The sequence below is a fragment of the Manacus vitellinus genome, unplaced genomic scaffold (genome assembly GCF_001715985.3).
Source record: "Manacus vitellinus isolate BGI_N305 unplaced genomic scaffold, ASM171598v3 scaffold_72_pilon, whole genome shotgun sequence".
Taxonomy (NCBI): domain Eukaryota; kingdom Metazoa; phylum Chordata; class Aves; order Passeriformes; family Pipridae; genus Manacus; species Manacus vitellinus.
This window is the reverse complement of record NW_021940764.1, coordinates 2316256-2336902: the sequence shown is the minus strand read 5'-3', so window position 1 is coordinate 2336902 and position 20647 is coordinate 2316256. Positions and strand designations below refer to the sequence as shown.

General features: G+C 42.5%; 1 protein-coding gene across 1 annotated transcript in view; it reads right to left on the bottom strand.

The window, feature by feature from the left end:
• The window catches only part of CDC27 (cell division cycle 27), a 27932-nt gene extending 7520 nt beyond the window's left edge, over positions 1–20412 (bottom strand). Inside the window, exons 1-16 of the mRNA XM_029964474.1 lie at positions 20325–20412; positions 18785–18880; positions 15625–15772; positions 13425–13550; positions 12382–12479; positions 11640–11794; positions 11299–11513; positions 10326–10440; positions 6784–6899; positions 6262–6361; positions 5839–6046; positions 4764–4936; positions 3362–3514; positions 1879–2087; positions 983–1100; positions 140–268 (exon numbers count right to left, since the gene is read on the bottom strand). Of these exons, the coding sequence (XP_029820334.1) occupies positions 140–268; positions 983–1100; positions 1879–2087; positions 3362–3514; positions 4764–4936; positions 5839–6046; positions 6262–6361; positions 6784–6899; positions 10326–10440; positions 11299–11513; positions 11640–11794; positions 12382–12479; positions 13425–13550; positions 15625–15772; positions 18785–18880; positions 20325–20412 (2247 nt within the window). The remainder of the gene's footprint in view (positions 1–139; positions 269–982; positions 1101–1878; positions 2088–3361; positions 3515–4763; positions 4937–5838; positions 6047–6261; positions 6362–6783; positions 6900–10325; positions 10441–11298; positions 11514–11639; positions 11795–12381; positions 12480–13424; positions 13551–15624; positions 15773–18784; positions 18881–20324) is intronic.
• Positions 20413–20647: the final 235 nt, after the last annotated feature.

Sequence of the window (20647 nt, the reverse complement as noted above, 5' to 3'; positions counted from 1 at the left end):
AATAATAAAAAATAAAAATCTGTTGCCCCCAGATTTTATTACAATGAAAAAACTTAATACAGTTCCCTTGGTGAAGGTGGCACTTTGTAAAACAAGTATTTCACAGGTCTCAGGCTCTTCCTGATGCTCCCCAGCTCACCTTGTACTTCTCATTTGCAAACAACACGGAGGCTCTGTGGAATTTGCATAGGGGGTTCTTGGGGTCGATGTTTATGGCTTTGTTCAACGTGTCCAAAGCCTTCTCAGATTTTTTCAGTGCATGTTGGACCTGTCACAGAAAGGGAGAACAACTTTGAAATGGGGAAATAACAGCTCAGCTGCCAGGCAGGGACAAGCCTTTTTCACTCTGTTTGCTTATGTTCTGATCCTTTAAAAAAACATTGGCCCAATTCTAGACCAAGGTTTAACAGGTTTCCTCACAGGAATTAAAATCCCCTTTGTCTCCACCCCAAAACCTTCTCCCCACCCAAGGCCTTGCAGAAATCATTTAACCTCTCACCAGGAGCAAACCCAAAGCCTTTCTCTGTATTTAAGGGAGAAGCAGCCACAGTCCCTGTCGGATTTGACACAGTTTTGGTGCCACAGAGCAGGTAAATGAGAGCCAGCAGGTCACCACCCCTCACTCCCACACAGACTTAACATCCAAGAATTATTTCCCAACTCTGAGCAGGATTTGCCAGAGAGGCCACTGGTTTTTCAGGACTGCAGGAGCAGAGGGACACACGACTGACTTTTCAAACAGCCCCATAAATTGAACTGAGGGGTGGTGCCTGAGGCCTCCTGAATATGGTCTGTTAATTAAATCCCACTTGGCATAAAGTGGCTCAAGAAGTGGGTTGTCACATCTACACCTGCCTGGAACAAAAAGGCAAAGGGGACACAGAGCCAGGACAGAAATCACTGCACTTCCAAAAGCTGTAAAAGTGATTTTTCTACTACAAAGTACAGGATGAGAAGCCAAGGATAAAGTACAATCACTTACTACTCCGATGTGACACAGCAGGACTGAGCTCTGAGGGTTGATATCAAGTGCTTTCTGGAAATGCATTTCTGCTAAACTGAATTTCTCCTGTTTGTAATAAATCATTCCCAGCCCGTACCTGCGAGCACAGAAACAATTCTGTTAAGTAACACTTGTCTTTTAATCCAATTAGTTCTTGGCAGTGAATGTGACGTGGCAGGAATGGTTTCTAGACCTGCCAACCCAGGGTGGGAAGGAATTTCTTGGGGGAAAAGCTGTATCTAAAATTTATTTGGCTTTCTTTATCAACTGGGCAGTTAAAGAACTCTAGGAAGACTGACTTAAACAGCCACAAATTAAAAGGAATACAACAGTTAAAGACTAAGTGACTTACACTCACAAATCTAACTTTTACTGCTTTATATATTAAAAAGTTTTAAGAAATTAACTGTATCCTAAGGTATGAAGGGGCTGAGTTCCTCACTGAACTGCAAGTGAGGAAAAAATAACTGGATGCATGAGGAATGCTGCACAGGAGAACAGAAGAGCTGGGTAATGCAGCCTAAAAGACCTGGGAAAATCAAAAAACTCCCAATTTTTTTGCCTTCCTTGTGGAAGTAACTGTTTAATAAAGACATGAATCCCACATCTTCTGCAGGAACAGCTTTGCTCTCTTCTGAGAGAGAGGAGTGGGAAGTTGGTTGTGGATTCCCCATCCCTGGAAGTGTCCAAGGACAGGTTGGAGCAACCTGGTCTAGTGGGAGGTGTCCCTGCTCATGGGGATGAGCTTTAAGGTCCCTTCCAACCCAAACCACCCTGGGATTCTAGGAAATCCCAGCAGTGGCAGCATCCAGAAGATATTCCTCCTGAAGGGATCTTGTATCCCACGGAACAGCAGGGGACAAACCCAAACCTACCACGCGTTGTAGTGCCTGGGGTTGACTCTGATTGCATTTCTGAAACAAGCCAGGGCTTTGTCCAGTTCCTCTGTCAGCACAAACTCGTGTCCCAGCAGGGTGTAGGCATAGGCATAGTTTGGATCCACCTGGATGGCTCTCTGGAAGAACTTGATTGCAATGTCGTGCTCCCTTTGGAGGCTGAAACAGTTTCCTGCAGCACACCAGGCCTGGGAAAAAGGGGACAGGATTGGAATCCTTCCTGCAACTCAGAGTGACTAAATCTGAGCTGAACACATTTTTCCACACTGCTTTACATAATTAGAAATAAATTTCTGCTAGATTAAAAAAATAACAGTAATAAATCAACAGCTCAGTCTCATTCCTGTGAGGCAAAAACAGGCCTAAACACACCTCATAAAATAAATAAACACCCAGGCTGAAACACAGAAATGGAGAATCTGAGGACACTCGACAAGTCTGTGCCAATTAGATCCTTTGATGACTAATGACTAAAGCTTTTGAAGCTGAAAAGGCCAAAAATAAAACATCTTTGATATTTAAGAATAATGAAGGGGCAGATGGTACTTTCACTCTTAAGTGACAAATCTGGAAATCTGCAGGGGAAAAAATTTTAGCAGCAGGCTCCCCTTTCCCTCCTGCACAGGAACCATCAAGACTGGGAAGCATCAGAGCTTGGGGTCACTCCCTTCCCCAAATTTTCAGCCTCAGTGCCAAACCACATAACTGTTCCCCACTCCTTGGATTAGAATCTGCATTTCCCTCTCTCCAGCCTATCTCACTACAACCCCCAGCTGCTTCACTGGGCTTGGTTTTTCCACTCTTAGACAAGCTAATGACAATATGAACAGGAATTCTCTCCTCCAATAACAACAACAAAAAAATCCCAATATCCTCTACTCTTTTCTCAACTCTTAAGAGTGCCTTTATGAATATATATATCTCTGATTTTTACTGTGGCACCAGTTTTGCCCCCAGTTTGTGGGTCCCAGGTGTTGATTCCTGGATTTTTGTATCTCCTGACTTTACATTACCAGACACTCTGCAGTTTAATGGACTTTGGCATAAAAATGTGCAACATCATGTCTGCAAATAAACTCTAGGACAAATATTTTAAATGCCAGTGAATTAACTACAGCAATTAAGAGGTGGTACAGGAAAAAGATATTCCTTATCTCTGCACCCTGGCAGCAGCAGGAGTGACTGATTAACCCATGATCTTCCTGGATGAATGGTGCCAATGCAAATTTAAATAACCATTAACAGAGAAAAGGTTTCAACCTGTTCCCTGTGAGCAGATATTTGGATTTTAAGAAGCCATTTGGGGCATCAGGACTTCAAAAGACAATCCTGCCACCTCCCTCTCCAGTTTTGCCACGTTCAGGTGTATCCCCAGAGGGAAAAACAGGATTAGAGCTCAGAGCTCATTGATTTTGCCACGGCCAGTTCCCCTTTTCTCCCTCAAACCCAGAGCATTTTATACCTCCGGTGAGTTTTTATCCATGTCCGTCAAATCCTTGGAAAGAACTGAAAGGGCAACATCTTTCTGCAGATGCCAGAGCGTGGTTGAATAGATCTCCATGCCTTCTACTCTGTAGTTTTCAATCCTCCTGACTTCTGAAAATATTCTTTCAGCCTAAGAACAGAAACTGAACTGAAAACCAAAATTCCACCACCAGAGTAGAGCACAGAGGTCACTGTTAAAGGTTTCATGTCCAGCCTGAGCAGCCTCTCTGCTCTGGAAGTGTTCTACACAGAGCTGCAAGTTCTAGGACTTTCCCTTCCAGAGCAGGAATTGCCTGTGTCCCAGGATATCTGTGCCAGCAGGAATGCAGCCAGTCCTCCCCCCTGCTGACTCCGACTGAATTCCCGTTTCAGTCACAGCACTCGCATGAGGCAAAAACGGTCCCCACAAAGTCAGGGACAGGAACAGACTTTTATGGGCCAGTTATGATTGTTAAACATCCTAATAAATAGTGACAGGACAAGGGGGAATGGCTTCAAACTGCCAGAGGGTGGGGTTAGATGGGATTTTGGGAAGGAATCCTTCCCTGGCAGGGTGGGGAGGCCCTGGCACAGGGTGCCCAGAGAAGCTGTGGCTGCCCCTGGATCCCTGGAAGTGTCCAAGGCCAGGTTGCTCCAAAGCAACCTGGGCTAGTGGAAGGTGTCCCTGCCCATGGCAGGGGGTGGGACTGGAGGATCTTTATGTCCCTTCCAACCCAAACCAGTCTGGGATTTGAGCTGCAGCCTCAGCTTTGCAAATCAACTATTAAGCAGCCCAACAGGCTCCATCTCACAGTTTAAAAACCCCCTCTGAAACCTTCTGGGTCTGTCTCCTGCACACATTCTGCCAAAAAGTGTTTCAAAAATTTGAAAAAATGGGGCACATCAGCTGCCAGGAACAACAGAGCCAAGGAGAGTTAATCTGTGGGGTTACCCTGAACTGCTCACTTCTGTTCTGGAAGCAGTTTGCCACCACCTCAGCTATGCCAATGCTGCTGAGGCTGAAAGGGAAACTGGGTCACTGATGTGATCTGAATGAACTAAAACACAGAGGAGGTTTTTGGTTTAGGGTTCAGATTGTTTCTGATTTCCACCACTGTACAACCAGTTCCATCAGCACAGCTGATGGGGAGAGACGAGCAGGAGACCCCAATAGTTGGGTGCAAGAGCAAATCATATGAAAAGAAACCTTCAGGAAAGCTCAGTGATGAAGCTCTACTGATGCAGATTCAACATCTAAATCCATTCCATCTATAACCTTCATATTTCCACACTTATCACAACTGCAAACTTCGCATGGATTTTGTGGGAATTCCGCAGGTTTCGGGCAAAAAACTGCCAAAGGAAAGTGGAAAGAGGAAAAGCAACCCCCCAGGTCCTACCTGCATGTACTCTGCCAGCTCAAAGTAGGCTCTCCCAATTTGGCACAGCACCCAGCCCGTGTAGTAGTGGTGGGAGGGCAGGTGGCTCAGGATATTTATGGCTTCCTTGCAGTTGTAGGAACACAAGGCCAAATAACCCTTCCCCATGTCCCGGAGAAGGCTCATCAAACCTTCTGGGAGAAAAACACAGTAAGTAAGGAGTGGCAAAGGAAAGGAAGAACAGCTGAGATCTATTTCCTTGAAGCTGCTCATCCCAAAAGCTCTGGAATTTGCCTCTTTCCAAACACAGCCTTAGACACTCCTAACCTGGGCATGATATTCTGAATATCAACCTCTGCGAGGGCAGTCAGGTGGGAACGAGTTCCTAAGGAACTCTGGGGCTCAGGGCAAGGGGAATTCTGCAATTCCAGCAGCTTTTCAAGCATTTCACTGGCTCTGAGCACAGTTGCCACGTGGTAGCCATGGATACATCTTCCTGCTGCCTGGAAACACTGCTGAGCCAAAAGGGAGGAATTCAGCAGCTTGTCTAAGATTTTTCTCACAGTCTCAATAAAGAACTTGTTTTTAAACAAATGGGAAATATGAAGGGAGAACAGACCACATAAACCCCACTTTGAGGGAAGATGGCTGGGTTATGAGCAACTCCTTTGAGCTTCCAAGGATAATACTTGAACCATTAGTACTTTACAATAATTTATATTATTCTACTAATATTTTGTAATATAATGTTTTGATATAATTATAACAGTATAAGATATTGTACTATTATAATTAATATACTAGATGTAATTTATAAGACTTTATATATCAATAACTAGAAAATACTTTAATAATTAACAAGAACAAGCTTGCAAGATATATCTGCTGACAATTAGCCACTTTTAACACTTCCTCACACGTTGTGAGTTAAGAAGATACTGAATCAAATTAGTTTTTATAATCATACAAAGGTGAGAGCTGCAGGCTAAATGAAACAGGAAACAAAGGAACACTGAAGCAACATTATTTTTTCATTCAACATTAAATAAAATAGATATATTCAATTTTACTCTGGTCCAGTAGTGTTCAAACAGACCTGCTGCTGCCTTCTGGAGCGTAAAAGCTTGGATTTGTGGTGCAACAGTGGAAATTTTCCCTTCTGAAATGATGGAAGAGTCCAGTTTGGTGATTTCCAAACTGTCATTTAAGTTTGGTTGAGTTATTCCTCCCTTATTTGTTTTACTTTTTGTTTTTCTGTTTGGAATCTTAGGTGGAAACTTCATTTTTAATTTTTTGCTATTTTCCTGCAAGTAAGAAGAGTGAGAGTTACATATCAAAGAGTCTTTTAAATTCAGAAAACTAAACCTGAGTGAATCGTGTAAAATTATATATAATACTAAAGAATCACAAAAGAATCTGTTCTTAAGCTGCTAAAATTGCTATAAATACTGGAAATTAAGAGCTGGTACAGTGGAATGGGTTAGAAGCCCCAAATTTCCCAGAGGATGAGGTTTGTTACCTTTGTTGTAGAACTATCACTAGTAAACAGGCGAGAGCTTCTTCGAGGCAGTGAGTTTGGTGGAGCAGCAATTGTGGGGCTCAATACCTGAGGTGTTGTACTGGAAACCAAAAATAAAACAATTACACATTAAAAAAAACACAGTCCTTTGCTCCTTTTTTAAATAATAACAGCTTTTATATTTGTTTTAAACAGAAATGCTCAAGTACTGTACCACAGATATTCCCATTTCAAGGGATAAAACCCCAAATTTACTTGTTGCATGTCAAGAATAAGAGCAGAGTTTCCTTCCAGCTATTTATTTACTGATGAAAATGGTGTAACTGCACAGGAGATTCAACTGTTTAATTTAAATTACCTCCACAAATAACTGGAGTTATTTCACCTAACAAAGAACCCCACACTCCCTCATCCAAAGAGGAATTCTGCAGGAACACCCCACACAAGTTGGGCAAATAAAGCACCAAATTCCTTCAAGCAAACAGAAGCAAAAGGCAATGCCAAGATGACTTGATTTCTTACCTTGTCTGTGGACCAGAGCTCTGTGTTTGTGCAACAAGAACTGGAGTGACTTCCCGACTGTTCCCACTCTGGGAGAAGACAGATTTTGTCCCAGCCTGGCTTATCCTGCTGACAGTCTGCACAACACACAGTTTCTACAGGTTTGTTATTATGCCACTGAGGAATCTCCATCTCTGCCACACCAAACCCAACCCCTCCTGCCCAGCAAGAACTGCCTGAGGAGGAGAAAGGGAATTATTTCAATAGAGGGGAAGAGTTCACCCCATCCCAAGGAGAAACCACCAAGGGTATTTCTCATCCTGTCTGTTAATAACACCAAATTTATCAAACTTTATGCACATCATTTGAAGATATAAAATCTCCATCTAGTGGCAAGAAACTACATGTTAAAAATATTTATGCAAGAATAAAAGGGAATTAAAAGGTGTCATATTTAAAATTTCTTTTCTGCAGGAAGTTGCCAGAAAATCCCCATGGAAAGGAAAAGATTTTTGAGTTATCCTATTACAATTCCATCCAGAAGCCATTTATTATTGACACCTCTCCCCATCCCAAGGAGAAACCATCAAAAGTATTTCTCATTCTACCTGTTAAATTGTCAGTTTATGAAAAACTTAATAAAGTTTATCAGCTTTATGCACATTATTTAAGAGATATAAAATCTCCACCTAGTGGCAAGAAACTGCATGCTAAAATATTTGTGACAGCATAACAGGGAATTAAAAGATGTCATATTTCAAGTTCCTTCTTTGCACAAAGTTGTACAAAAATAAACCATGGAAAGAAAAAGAGTTTTGAGTTATCCTATTACAATCCCACCCATTCCCCACTGACACTGCACAGCACCTGAGCCTGTTTTAACACACCTGCCCACAGCATAAATCAGAATTTCCCAATTTAATTCTTTACTGCAGACACAGAACTAACCTGCTTCATCAAGAAGGGACCTGAATTATGCAGCACAGAAAATCAAGGGATAAACACCTTCAGCCAAGTTATTACAAGGCAGTTGAGCAACACTGTGCACACACACATTTTGGTGCCTTTCATTTGCCAGCAGGTAACATGAGTTAGCACTAAAACACTTGTCTTAACTCTCTGAAGATATAAAATGTGCACTTTGATGCCTCCCCAGGCACAGCTGAGGTGTGGGAACTTGGAGCTGTGACAACTTCACTGTGGACCTGAGACCCAAGGAACGAGGTCAGGTAGAAATTCAGTGTCTGATGGGCTCAGAACAGATTCTTCTCCCCCTAAAAAGCTTCAAAAAAAAAATAATCTCTTTCTGCCCACTCCAGGGACACCAACATTCAACTGAGTGATGGCTGGTAGGAAGGGATGTTCCTTAAGACCCCAGAAAAGGACAAGTGGGATCAGGGAAGCACCAGCAATGCTGATTCATGCATTACCCAACCTCTGCTCTGTCCTTCCCTTCCCAGTTCCTGTTCTCAGAGGGCAGTTTAGGCAGCCCCAAGCACACTTGCCCACTCAGATAGGAAGCCTTTGGATTCATCCTGATGTTTCATTCCCTTACATAAGTGTTTCTGTCCTAGTTAGGACAGCTGAGATCAATTCATCATGGTGGGTGTAACCCAAAACTGTATTCTATAGCCTTCCATGTCATTTCCCAGAAACTAGACTATTGTTGTCAATAGACTATTCGCACCCTCTGCCCATAGAGCATGGTGGGTGTAACCCAAAACTGTATTCTATAGCCTCCCATGTCATTTCCCAGAAACTAGACTATTGTTGTCAATAGACTATTTGCACCCTCTGCCCATAGAGCCTGACTCCTCAGGCTATAAACTAGGTGTTAAGAGGCCTGTGAGATAGGAAGATGTTTCTGTCCTCACACCCTTTGTGGAACTCCCCGCCCTGAGGGGAGCACTGAACATTCCTGCCTGAACTGGAGGATATATAATCTTGGAGTTTTGGAACATTTTTCAACCCACTCGTGGGATCCAGAGGACGGCTGCATCTCATCGCTCTCAACCAGACTTAGACCACCACTGGACTGCGATCACCAGTTCTGGCCAGACTGCAGCAGCTCTCCCACCAGCAGGTTCTTCCCCTCTCCCTTTACTTTGGACTCAAACAGGGCCCAAGGAACACCACTTTGTTCATGCCCCAGGGTACTGGGTTATACATTTGGGTTTTTGTGGGTTGAGACCAATTGTTTGTTTGTATTATTGTACTTACTGTATTATTTTAATAAATTGTTATTCTGACTTATAATCTCTCCTTTGAGTTGGGTTCATTCCCCCTGCTGGTTAACTTTTAAACCAGCACAGTTTCCTAGGAAACTGCCTGGGTTCAGCCAGGCACGGGCTCGCCACAGCTCCCCTGAACCTCGCCCAGCACTGAGAGCAGAACTGACACTGGCCCAGTCACTCCTTGCACTGGGCAAAGCACAGCCCAGAATTGTACTAAAATGTATTAAATACCCGTGTTTTGGCAGTAGCACTGATGCATTTGGGCAGAGGGGATAAGGATGGAGCAGTACACTTACACCTCGGTGCTGTTGTGTCACACTCAAAGCCACAAAACAGCAGCAAATCCCCCTGGATTCCATCACAACTTTCCAGCCCTCTGAAGTGCACTATTTCCATTTTCAGACTCGTGGAAATTCACCTCCCTGCACATGCCCAATCCACTGTTTTCAAATGTGCCATGGAAAACTGCTTGGCCCTGAGCAGCTCCAGGCTGGGAACTGGATCCATGTGGAGCACTCTCTCCCAGCAGGACTGTTTTAGCACAGCTCCCAAACTTCCCTTTCAGAAGGGCACAGCAAGATGGGCACTGAGATTTGTCCAGAGGAAAAGAGTAGAAATTCAAATTCTACTTTTCAAGGGATTCAACAGTGTTATTTGCACTGGGTTTTTACTTCAAAGAGTTGCCCCCCTATAAAACACCAACACCCCCCCAATGCAACTTCTAGATTTGCTAAAATCACAGGGAAAGATCCTCAGGTTTTAGAAAGGAACAAATAGTTCTTCAACAGTCACCAGCATTCCACCTCTCATTTATCACTATGGCAACTACAGCACTTTCTTCCTGAGTGAAAAAAAAGACAATTTTTAGTTTCCTCTACACAAGACTTTGCTGAGTGAAACTGCACCATTCTCTCAGTTCCCCACAGACCACCAGCAGGATTTTTATTACTCTGGTCTATAAACCAGAACTCAAGAACTGCTTGCAAGAAAACAGGAGCTTCAGTTCCTTCTGAAAATACACTAATTAAACAAAACTTAAAACTGTAAGTCTTCATGCTCCACCTTGTACATTGAAAAGTTTGAATCTTTTGTTGTTTAGAAGTATCAATATTTATACAATTCTCTGTAACAGGAGGTGACAGAAAACATAGCAACTTCCTCAGGTTACTCCAGCAACACCAGCAGGGCAGCCTGGACACATCTGTGCATTTTGGGTGGGGAAAAAAACTCAGTTCACATGGTTTTTTATCTGTATTATGGACTGTTCTTTAGAGTGCACTGCAATGTCAAGCTCTTGGAGCAGCAACTCTACTCCAGAATGCAAAATACCTTCTTTGAAGGTGCTCCGGTGGATGGCACATCGATTACAGAGGAGGAGTTTGTGTAGTTCTGTAAATAGGTTCCATCTCCAGGGCTTGGGGTTTCTAGTGGCAAAATTCCAAAGCTGAGAACAAGACAGAGAGGAAGGGTCAGTGTCAGAGCAGGAGAGCTGGGGTTAAACAGAGACTCAGATCATAAAACCTCCTGAGCTGGGAAGGACCCACAGGGATCACTGATCCAACCCCTGGCCCTACACAGACACCCCAACAATCCCACCCTGCCCCTGAGGGCATTGTCCAAACCCTCCCTGAGCTCTGGCAGCCTTGGGGCTGTGCCCACTGCCCTGGGGAGCCTGGGCAGTGCCAACCACCCTCTGGGGGAAGAAGAACCTTTTCCTGAGATCCAACCTGACCCTGCCCTGACACAGATGATCAACTTGTATTTCAGAACTACTTCACTGATTTATGTTAACCCTCTATATCTTAAAACCCTCATTTATAAAAGACACTTTCATAGAAAATATTCTTGTTCCTGAAATCAAAGAACACAGAACTTTGCCTGCCTGCAAAACACCCAAGACACAGACCATCCATGGCTTGTACCTTAACACTTCCTAAATAAGATATATGGGACACAACATGCTCTTTACAAGACACTTATTCTTCAAGAAAAGCTCTTCAGGGTAGCATTTCATAATATATTTACTCCAGAGTAGAACTATATTCCTTTAGAGATTTTTCCAGTGTGAACATGGCAATAAAGCAATATCCTGAATCAACAATTCCTCTCCAAACCACCAACTGTTTGTTTAAAAACCAGAAGAGCCCGATGCCAGGACCAAGAGCAGTTATTGAAGTTGTTTAGGTTTCAGTTCTGCAGCACTATGTACAATATTCCATCAACATGTGTGTTTGAGTGTGCAGCAGCTTCCCTGTTCCAAATCCCAAATTCCCAACAGCCAGTGTCCATCCCAAGGACTCACCTTGGAGTTAGTGGGCTCAAAGCTGCAGGTCCCCCCAGTAAACTCCGTCCAGTTTTTGGTTTATTTTGAGCCTGTTTGGACAATATGGCAGTTCCTGAGCCCAGAGGGACAGAATCTGACGAAATCACAGCTGAGTCAATGTAAGACACGGGAGAATCCGAGTTCAAGGAGGAATATTTTGAATTGGAGGATTCTAAGTTGATTCTGTTCAACTCCTGAAGAACGGAAGGCAGCTGTTAAATACTCACAGTGTGGTTTTGTTAACACTTCTCAGTTAAGCTGGAAAAACTGCTTTAAATGATTTCAGCAAGTGATTTTACAACCACTTCAGCAACACTCACAATTGTGTCCTGTGGTGTCTCCATGAGGACACTCTCGGGCTGCCTGTGGGATATGTTGTGATTAGACACCAACGTTGTGCAAGTGTTGGGCAGACAGCTGCTGAAGTTCTGTAAAGATGTTAATTTAAATGTTTGGTCAGGGTCTGGCTTTTCACCTGGAAGAGCAGAAGGAGATTTAAATAGTTATTCCTCAGTCTACATTCTAAATATTCAGTCTGAAACAAGGACAGGGACAAAGTATTTTAACACATTTCACAGAATCATGGAATGGTTTGTGTTGGATAGGACCTTAAAGATCCTCCAGTTCCAACCCCCTGCCATGGGCAGGGACACCTTCCACTAGACCAGGTTGCTCTGGGCCCCCTGACACTAAATCTGAAGTGTTCTTCCACTACAAACCCCTTGACAATCAATTTATAAATAGGCTCCTTTTTTCAAGCTCTTCTCAGAAACACAGTTTCTAAGGGTCTGTAGGTTGGAGAACACATGGTATTGTTAAACCCAGAAATGTATAAACAGTGAAAATGGAAGAAAACAATACAAAAGTCCTAAACACTGGCAAAGAGTTTTAAATTCCTTGCTGCTCACAAAACCTCTCCAAAGAATTCTGCTGCTGTTTCCCTGCCTAGCTGTGGACAAGGAACAGAACAATCCTTGTCAGGGGTGATGGCAGAAGGGAAAGGCTGATAGAACCAGACACAGAGAAAACATCCTCATGAGTAAAACAGGTCTGCAGACTCACCTATTTCACATAGTGATTCAAAAGGGGACCAGAGGAAAGGATTTAAACTAAGGCTCTTTTGGTAACATTCTGATCCTTTGGCAAGCCGGTCTGTCTTGCTGCAAAAAAAGAATGGAACAGTTCATGGGGGAAACTTAAGAACAGCACTTTTGTTCAAGAGAGCTTTCCAGAAGAGGAGTTGAAAAACAAAAAAACATGTTGAGAGGCACAGCAACATTCCTCATTTTTCAAGCCACAGAGAAATATCGAGTTCCTTTGAAGTTATTTGACATATTTAGACACAGTTGTCAAAAAAAAAAAAGTTACATAAGCACTAGAATAGCTTGAGAATTTTCATTTTAGGAAAATGCTGTTCTTTGCAACAGCTTGTTTCTTTTTTGCAAACAGCAACCTGATTGCCAGCCTTGCAGCCATTTTAAATATCTATGGATAATATTTTTGCATCTAAATTAGAGGCTGAACTGAACATTTAAGGATTTGGCTACAAAGAAATAGTTCTGAATATAATTGAGAACAGATATACCAGAGAAGAATCCAAGCACCCCACTACTCCTATTCAATCACTCCCATTTACTGAAACCTTTCTTGGGTCTGGGCAAAAGCAAAATGCCTAAAGTTGTCAAATTATTCTGCCTGGCATCCTCAGCACTTTGATTTGAAGATTATAGCTACACATGTGCAAAACAGATACAGAAAAATCTAAATGGCAACACTGAAAAACAGGCCCTGAGAGTCTTTCTTAGGGAAGACCACAGAGCAAATCCAAAGGTAAAATCCCCAAAACAGCAGACTCTGGGATTGCATATTTAACCACCTGGGAAAGAGGAATTTGTGTTTTCAGTCAGAAGTTTTGGGTGAAAAACAAACCATTCTTGCATTCCCAAATTAGGTGGATTCCACAAACTGCTCTATCCTGCTCCAAAACGGTGTAACCCAGAGACAGGTGTGTCCTGTGGTGACTAAAGGTATGTTTGACTAAAATTGGGCTTGGCCAAGTGAAAACTCCCCAAGTTTTATTGGGCAAAATGAAAAAGCAACTTTACCAGTAGACATGTCCCAGTAAGGAGAGTGTAAAGCATGCAGAGTCACCAAACTCCATAACAATGTCATCATGGCTTTTCTGTTTATTCAACACTCCACCAGACAAGATCTGCTCTCCTTCTGCAAGCCTTTTTAAAAAACAAGAGGTTTAAAGGGGTTACAAGGCTCACAGTACTGGCAGTCCAGTGTTTTCACCCTGCTGCAAACAAAAACAGAAATCCACTGTCAGTGTTCACAGGTTTCAAACAACAAACCAAAAGTTCCTGCAAATGAATGTTAAATAATTGATGGGTTCCTCTACAACAGGGAGGTTCAGGACTCTGAAGCCGAACAGCTCTACTGGGAGGGAAGAAAAACAAACCAAACCCCAAATCCCACCCCACTCCAAAACCAGAGACAAAAAATACAACAGGACTTTTCCAAAAGTGATTGATCTTGGGATGGAGGACAAGAAAGTCTTTCAGACACTCGATTTTTGAAGGTGCTTTATGTACTGGCAAGCTAAGACAAGGTTTAATTTGGCTTTGTTTCTTAGAGAAATACAATCTGTAAGGTCCCACATGCTCAGCTAAGATCCAATTTTGGGATGTGGCAGGTATTTTGGGTTTTAATGCCCTGCTTTCTTGTAAGAAGGGCTCAAAAGGAGAACAAAGCTCAATTTGCACCTACTCCACGTGCAGCCAGTGGTGCCACTCACATGGAATGGGCCACTCAGTCTCAGGTTTGAAAATGGCTTTATACAACTTTGGGCATCTTCTGGCATCTGAGACCAACACCTGCACAAGCAAATCACCTCTTCTTGCCTCCACTTGAAATTTTACTTGCAGGAAGGTGCTTCTACCAGCACTGACCACTCCCAGGCAGAGCTGTGTAAATGAGCTCACAGAACTACCAGCAGTGACAGTCAAACTTAACAAATCCTGAGGAATATGTTTAAGAAATCTTACAGGAGTTGATGTACTATGTGCACACAGCAGATTTTGCCAAAGCAAGGGAGAGAACAATGAGCTTTGAATTTATTCCACCGGGCCCTTTTGAAGCAGAACATTAACGTGATTTCCCTTTCAATGGAAGGTGCAAAGAAATCTGTACCCTGACAGCTCCAGGAGTGGCAAAGGAAACACAACAAGTCAAGACATCCTGGCTACTCTAAAGATGTCAAAGGACTTGCCCACTAAAGAGAGTAGCAAAGACTAAGGAGCTTTCCCTGCACACTCTGGAGAGGGCTGTGTTTGGCTACATGTCATGAGGAGGATCACAAATCCTGCAGAATAATCACATCACAGCATGTGAAACTCCAAACATCCCCTGACCAATTCTAAGGAAATCAAACATTTCTTTTTGACATTGAAAGAGGGACACTCAAAAAACCCAAACCAAAAAAAAAAACAAACCAAAAACACAAGCTGCTTTGTAGAGAGACATTTAAGCTTCTGTAAAGAACCCCCACTGCATTTTAAGCAGTTTGGACAAAGTTTTTGCCTTTCTTGATGCCTCACCCTTTCAAATCTGCACCTCAGTCAGACAGCTGCCTGCATTTGAGCTGAAAAAAATCTATGTAGACATGAAATACCCTTATGAACAAACTCTGAGGGCATCAGAGCCTGAAGCTCAAGCCATTTCAGTTTAAAAAAAAAAAAATCTTGCAGTTAGACCACACAAAACCTGCAGGACACCTTGACAGTGTGATTCTGTAAAGATTAATTCTGATGTTGAAGACAGGATTCTTGGATGTGGATTCCAGGCTGGTTTGTTGTGTTTTTTTTTTAAAAACAGAGTCCTGTCTGCTACCTCTTCCCTCACCCCCATTAGCAGTAAGTGCATAAGAGGAACAAGCTCAGTGTTTGAGGGAAGTGGTCAATCCTTAATAGAAACACACTGGAAACACTTCAGGAAACAGGCAAAATATCAGAGAAACACAAACCCAAAGCAAACACTTGATGAGTCATCTCTGCAATCAATGTTTTCTCCCTCTACACAGCTTGACAACTCCTGTCTAAGTTATTCAACACCTTTTAGAGGCTTCTGCAATATAAGTTAATGCTTGTTAGGTCCATATCTGAAAGCAAAATGAATTCAACTGAGAGCTGAAGGCCCAACGAATTTCTAGTTCATGCAACACCACAGCTTTCAGAGAGAAACCCAAGCTAAAAAAACAAATGCATTTGTAAACCCTGGACAGAACATAAAGGATTTACTTACTTGCTGAGGTCCACACAACATTTTGCAAGCAGGTATTTGCACTGGGGGGTGGTACAGCTGTGTCCCTTTAGGAGCCTGTAAGCTTTATAGGCCTTTCCTGAGCGGTAGTAACACGTGGCCAGTAAAAACAGTGCTTCTTCTGAGTGTACTGAAGAGTGAAATACATTTTAAAAAATCATCAGTTAGCTGTTCATCGTGTTACTACAAAGAATTTAGAGGCAGGGAGTAAAAGCCAGTTGGGATAAGATGGGAAAAAAATGGGTATATCAGAGAAATTCACTGCTAAATGAAGTGTATTTCTTTATGCATTGGCATTTCCCAAACTTCCATGCCATTGGACAGTCAGAACAACCCCTAATATCTACTGCTGTAAGAGAACTTTGATCCTTCTGGCTACCCAACCTAAAGAAGTGATTAGCCAGCTTGCTGTAAAAACAACAGCAAGCCAAGCAAAGCAGCCATTCCAGAGCTGCTTGAACGACCTTTTGGCCACCCCAAGACCTGGCTCAAAGTATCACCACACCTCCCACTGACACTTTGCACTGGTTTGAGCAGTGCACAAACACTGGCACAACCATGGTTGTCAGGAAGTACAACAGCTTTCAGAAGGAAGATCTATTCCAGCCCAAGTAGCCAGTTTTAAGCCCAATTTCAAGTAGTCTTTTTGTGTCTGTAATTTTACTTCTGTTTGTGTTCTAAAGTTCTCAATGCTTTACCTTCACATCACTCAGTGGAGCACATTTGATGATTTTAATGACTATTAAACTCAGTCACCTCTTCCCCAACACTGAGTCTTGTCCTTTTTGCTGCCTACCCTCACTATTTGATTGGGAACGTGGTTTAACCATCACCATTCAGATGCTTTATTTATTTTATGTTGGTAATTAGTGATAGGGACAAGTTCTCCTACAACCTGGATGGGGCACTGAGCAACCTGGGCTAGTTGGAAGTGTCCCTGCCCAGGGCAGGGGGTGGAAATGGAAGGTCTTTAAGGTCCCTTCCAACCCAAACCATTCTGTGATTCTATAAATCCTCTTCCCAAGCTGAGGATGTTTTACTCAAAGAGCTTGACTTGCCATCCAGTTTTCAGATTGAGGCCAAACTGCCCGATTTCACTTGTGATTACAGCACAAAGGACAGAACCAACCCCTGGAATCCTTCCTGTAAACTCCCAGATTCTGTACAGCCATGGTGGCTTAGCCCATTCTTTGGACTTTATACTTCCCCAAATGTTCCACTCAAACCACCCTCACACAATGATATATTTTTAAATCAAAGGCTGTCCATGAACACAAGCAACTGCAAACTCTAAACAATTAAGAAACCCACATTACTTTATACTTTTCAGAAAACACTATCCTGCAAATGGAATTCAGCAGTAAAAGACACAATTTTGATGTTTGTTCATCTACTTACAGGGACCTCTTCAAAAAAATCAATATGAGCACTGTACAGAAACCTCTTTGGGAAATCTGCCCAAATCCTTTGCCACACTGAAAACTGACTCTTTTAAGTCATCACCTAGACAGTGACAATGGAAACAGGGGATGTCCAAACAGAGGGCATTCTACTGGCCTTATGCTAAAAACACCAGAAGATCTTTTTGAAAATTCAAGTTAAATCAATTTTTATCCACTACTTTAACAGGCTCAGAGCTCTGGGAAACGACCAAGCCACAGATGTCCCCACAAGGACAGTAATTGCAGGTAGACTTAAAAGAAGTTCTTCTCAGGGTGAAATCACTGCTGCCAACGTGGAGCCACAGTATTCAAGTTCTGTAGCTTCTACTCTGCAGAGTAACTACTCATTTTAACCAGGAGCCAGATGTTTTGTTGGCAGTTAATTGCTTGCACCAAGTGACAGCGTTCATGCTGCTTTCCCTCAGCACTGCTGGTCACTGAAAAAAAGCTGTTTGAAGTTCTCCTGCAGAGAATTATTCTGTAAAGATGTGTCAGTATTAAGGCAGATATTTTTCCTCTTGGCTGCTGCAAAAAGGGGATTCTCTTCATTCCTACATCCTTGCAAATTCCCTTCAACCTACCATTTCTGTCACCCCTAAAACACTATTCCCTTCATGCACAACTGGATTATCGAGTTCCATAATATTCTACACAACACTTCTCATTTGAGCACCAGATCAAACACCCAGGACTTCATTTGTAACCTTGACATGAATAAAAAGAGGTTTTTTTTTAATAAAAAAATTAGATTTGTGCTTGCATTGTAAAGAAGTGCATTGAGAGCATGGCAGGCAGGGAAGCAAAACATTTCATTACAAAACAGAGCATGAAATAGCTTATACAGCTTAATTAACATTATAAGCTCAGGTTGTTTAGCATGAGAAATTATATTTAATTATATGGGTTTGGAGTTTTTTCCTAATAGTGATTAGGGGACAATACCTTCCAAAGTAGAGAAGAAAAGCTGGCCACCAATATCAAAGAGAAAGAAGTACAGAAGATCAAAAAGCTTATCTGAGGTCATGGAAGAAAGGTTAAAGGAAGAAAATGGGCTAAAACACAACAAAAAACGTGTTTGAGAGTCCCAGGAAAACGTGGAGATATGTTACTGCTGCCTGCCCAGTATCCAAGACATCCCAGACCCAACAGCACTACAGTGAAGTAACAATTAACAGGAATTCAACTGCAGACAGCTGTCCCATATGTTCTGATTCTCACTGTCTCAGTTTCTCTCACCATCACAAGATTCTCTCTTTCAGCCAACACACCAACCAATGTATCTGAACACCACTATTAGCAAAGACAGCTTTCAATGGCAAGCCAATTTGCAGAATTCGTGTGCTGCACCTTATCCTCAAGTGCCCTTGGAAGACATGCAATGCTTAAGGTTATTAAAAAAAGCAACACTCTCCCACTTGATACCAGAAAACAGATCACTGTAAACACTGTACTTAAACACACAACTCCAAGTCTAATTTTTTTAAGGAAGTTTTACTGTAAAATGACATTGCTGACGTTTCCTGATTTGATTTTCCAACCTAATTCTGAGGTATTCTTCTGCTTTCCCCAAGTAGAAAGTGAAACTTCATTATCAGAACAGGAAGAAAAACCAAAGCTGGAGCAGAGGCTCAAAAATCCTAACTTTAAAATTGAATAAAAAAACCCCCAAAACATCAACTTTATATTTGCAAAATACCTACCTTCTGCATACAACCTCTCTGCCAGGAACACGGCATCGCGGTACGCGTAGTGGTTAAGTGCTTGCCATATAGCAGCCTGCAAGGCAAGGGAATAACCTGGATTTAGAGGGAGGTTTAAAAATGCAAAAATTCATTTGCTCTTACTGGCAAAAGGCAAAGTTCAATTTGGTTTTATGGAATTGTAAAAATAAAAAGGTGGGGGGGGAAGGATAAACACGCCAGTCAAGTTGTAGCTGTTTTGACTTAAGAAAAACTCATCAAAATTAGCACTGAAGTCATGAACCAACCCAAGAATGGTGTTCACTAGTTAGCAGACACAATCTTCTAAAACCCTCAGAAACAGTGAGTTTTAGCCTGGTGCAAAACTCGGCAGGAATTACTGCAAACTACACCAAACAACACATTAGGTAAATGTAGAAGCAAACCCACCTCCCCAGCTGGTCACCAGAGCATATCCCATTAAACCATCCCCTCCTGAGATGCCAAATCAAAACCCAACAGGACTAGAAATTTCTCAGTGTCCAAGATGGTCATTATAAGACTTGTGTTGGTTGAGAATGTTACATATAAAGGATTTCCTCTGAAGAGGCAGCCGTGTTCCCTGATGAACGTGATCCACTGCTTTTCGTGTGGTGTTTTATTTGGGTCTTGGCTCATCAGCCACCTCTTCACTGCCACTAATTAGGCTTGTGAAGCAGCACCCAAGAATGAGTGCAATGTAAATTAAAAGGACAAACTGATACATACAGCCATATAGAACAAAATCTACTCCTGAATTCAGCTCATGGACCCACACTTAGTCAAATCCAGCTCCCTCCTTACGGGTGCTCTTTTCTTTTTCATGAACACCAAGCCTGAGTCTGTGACAGCCAACATTTGTGCAGACTGGAAAGATGGCAGCACTCCAGTGAAATCCAAACACACACACAGGTGTACAAACTGTGCACCACTAAAGCAGGGTCATAATAACTTGCATTTCTGTCACCATCAGCTGAACTACAAAAGCTGTCCAGCCAAAGGCCAGGGCTGGCGTGAGAGGGTTTCACACAAACTGCTCAGCCAACTTCCTTCAGATCAGGTTAAAAGTCACCTGTTATCCATAGAAATGGGATGAGATGGGAAAAATGATGTCTTTTAAGGTCTCTTTAGCCTTTCCTCCCCATCTACAAGGGTGGTGTGCAGGCTGGTGCTCTGAGGGTTGGGATCAGGACAGCAGTTCCTTCCCATCTGATGTCTTTGCTCCAGTTCTGAAGCCGATTCCCACCAGCAGCAAAGAGCCATTTCGCAGCAGTTTGGCCATTAACGATCCCAAACAAGATCTGAACTCAAGGCACAGTGGTCTAGGATTTCTCTAACATTCACCAGCAACCAAAGACAAGCAGAATCAGCTTCTGATACCCATCAAACACTCCAAAACTAGAAGAGATCTCCCAGAGTGAAAGCAACACCAGCCTGCGATGCAATTCCCGGTGGGAAAGGCAAGCGCCAGTTTCATCTAAAAAAAAAAAAAAATATCCAAACATCACAGAGTTACATGTACCATATGCTCCCTCTTCCAACACAAACTTGACAAACACAGGGTGTGAAAACTGCGAATTCTCTTCGCAGGATGCCCACACAGCCGTCATGAACAGCACACACCAGGGTTCCCAAGCACTACACACAAACATTATACACAGAATCTCCACAGAGACACTGTTTTCTCCTATCAGTAGGTCCCAAGAATACACTTAAATAGCCAACTGCTGCTTTTAAGCTCGTGTGAAAGGATTTTAAAGCGTTTAAAAGTGAATTCTCTTAGTTTGATTGTTATAATACAAACTCCTTATTATTTCTCTCTGGTTGTATTCCACACTTAGATAA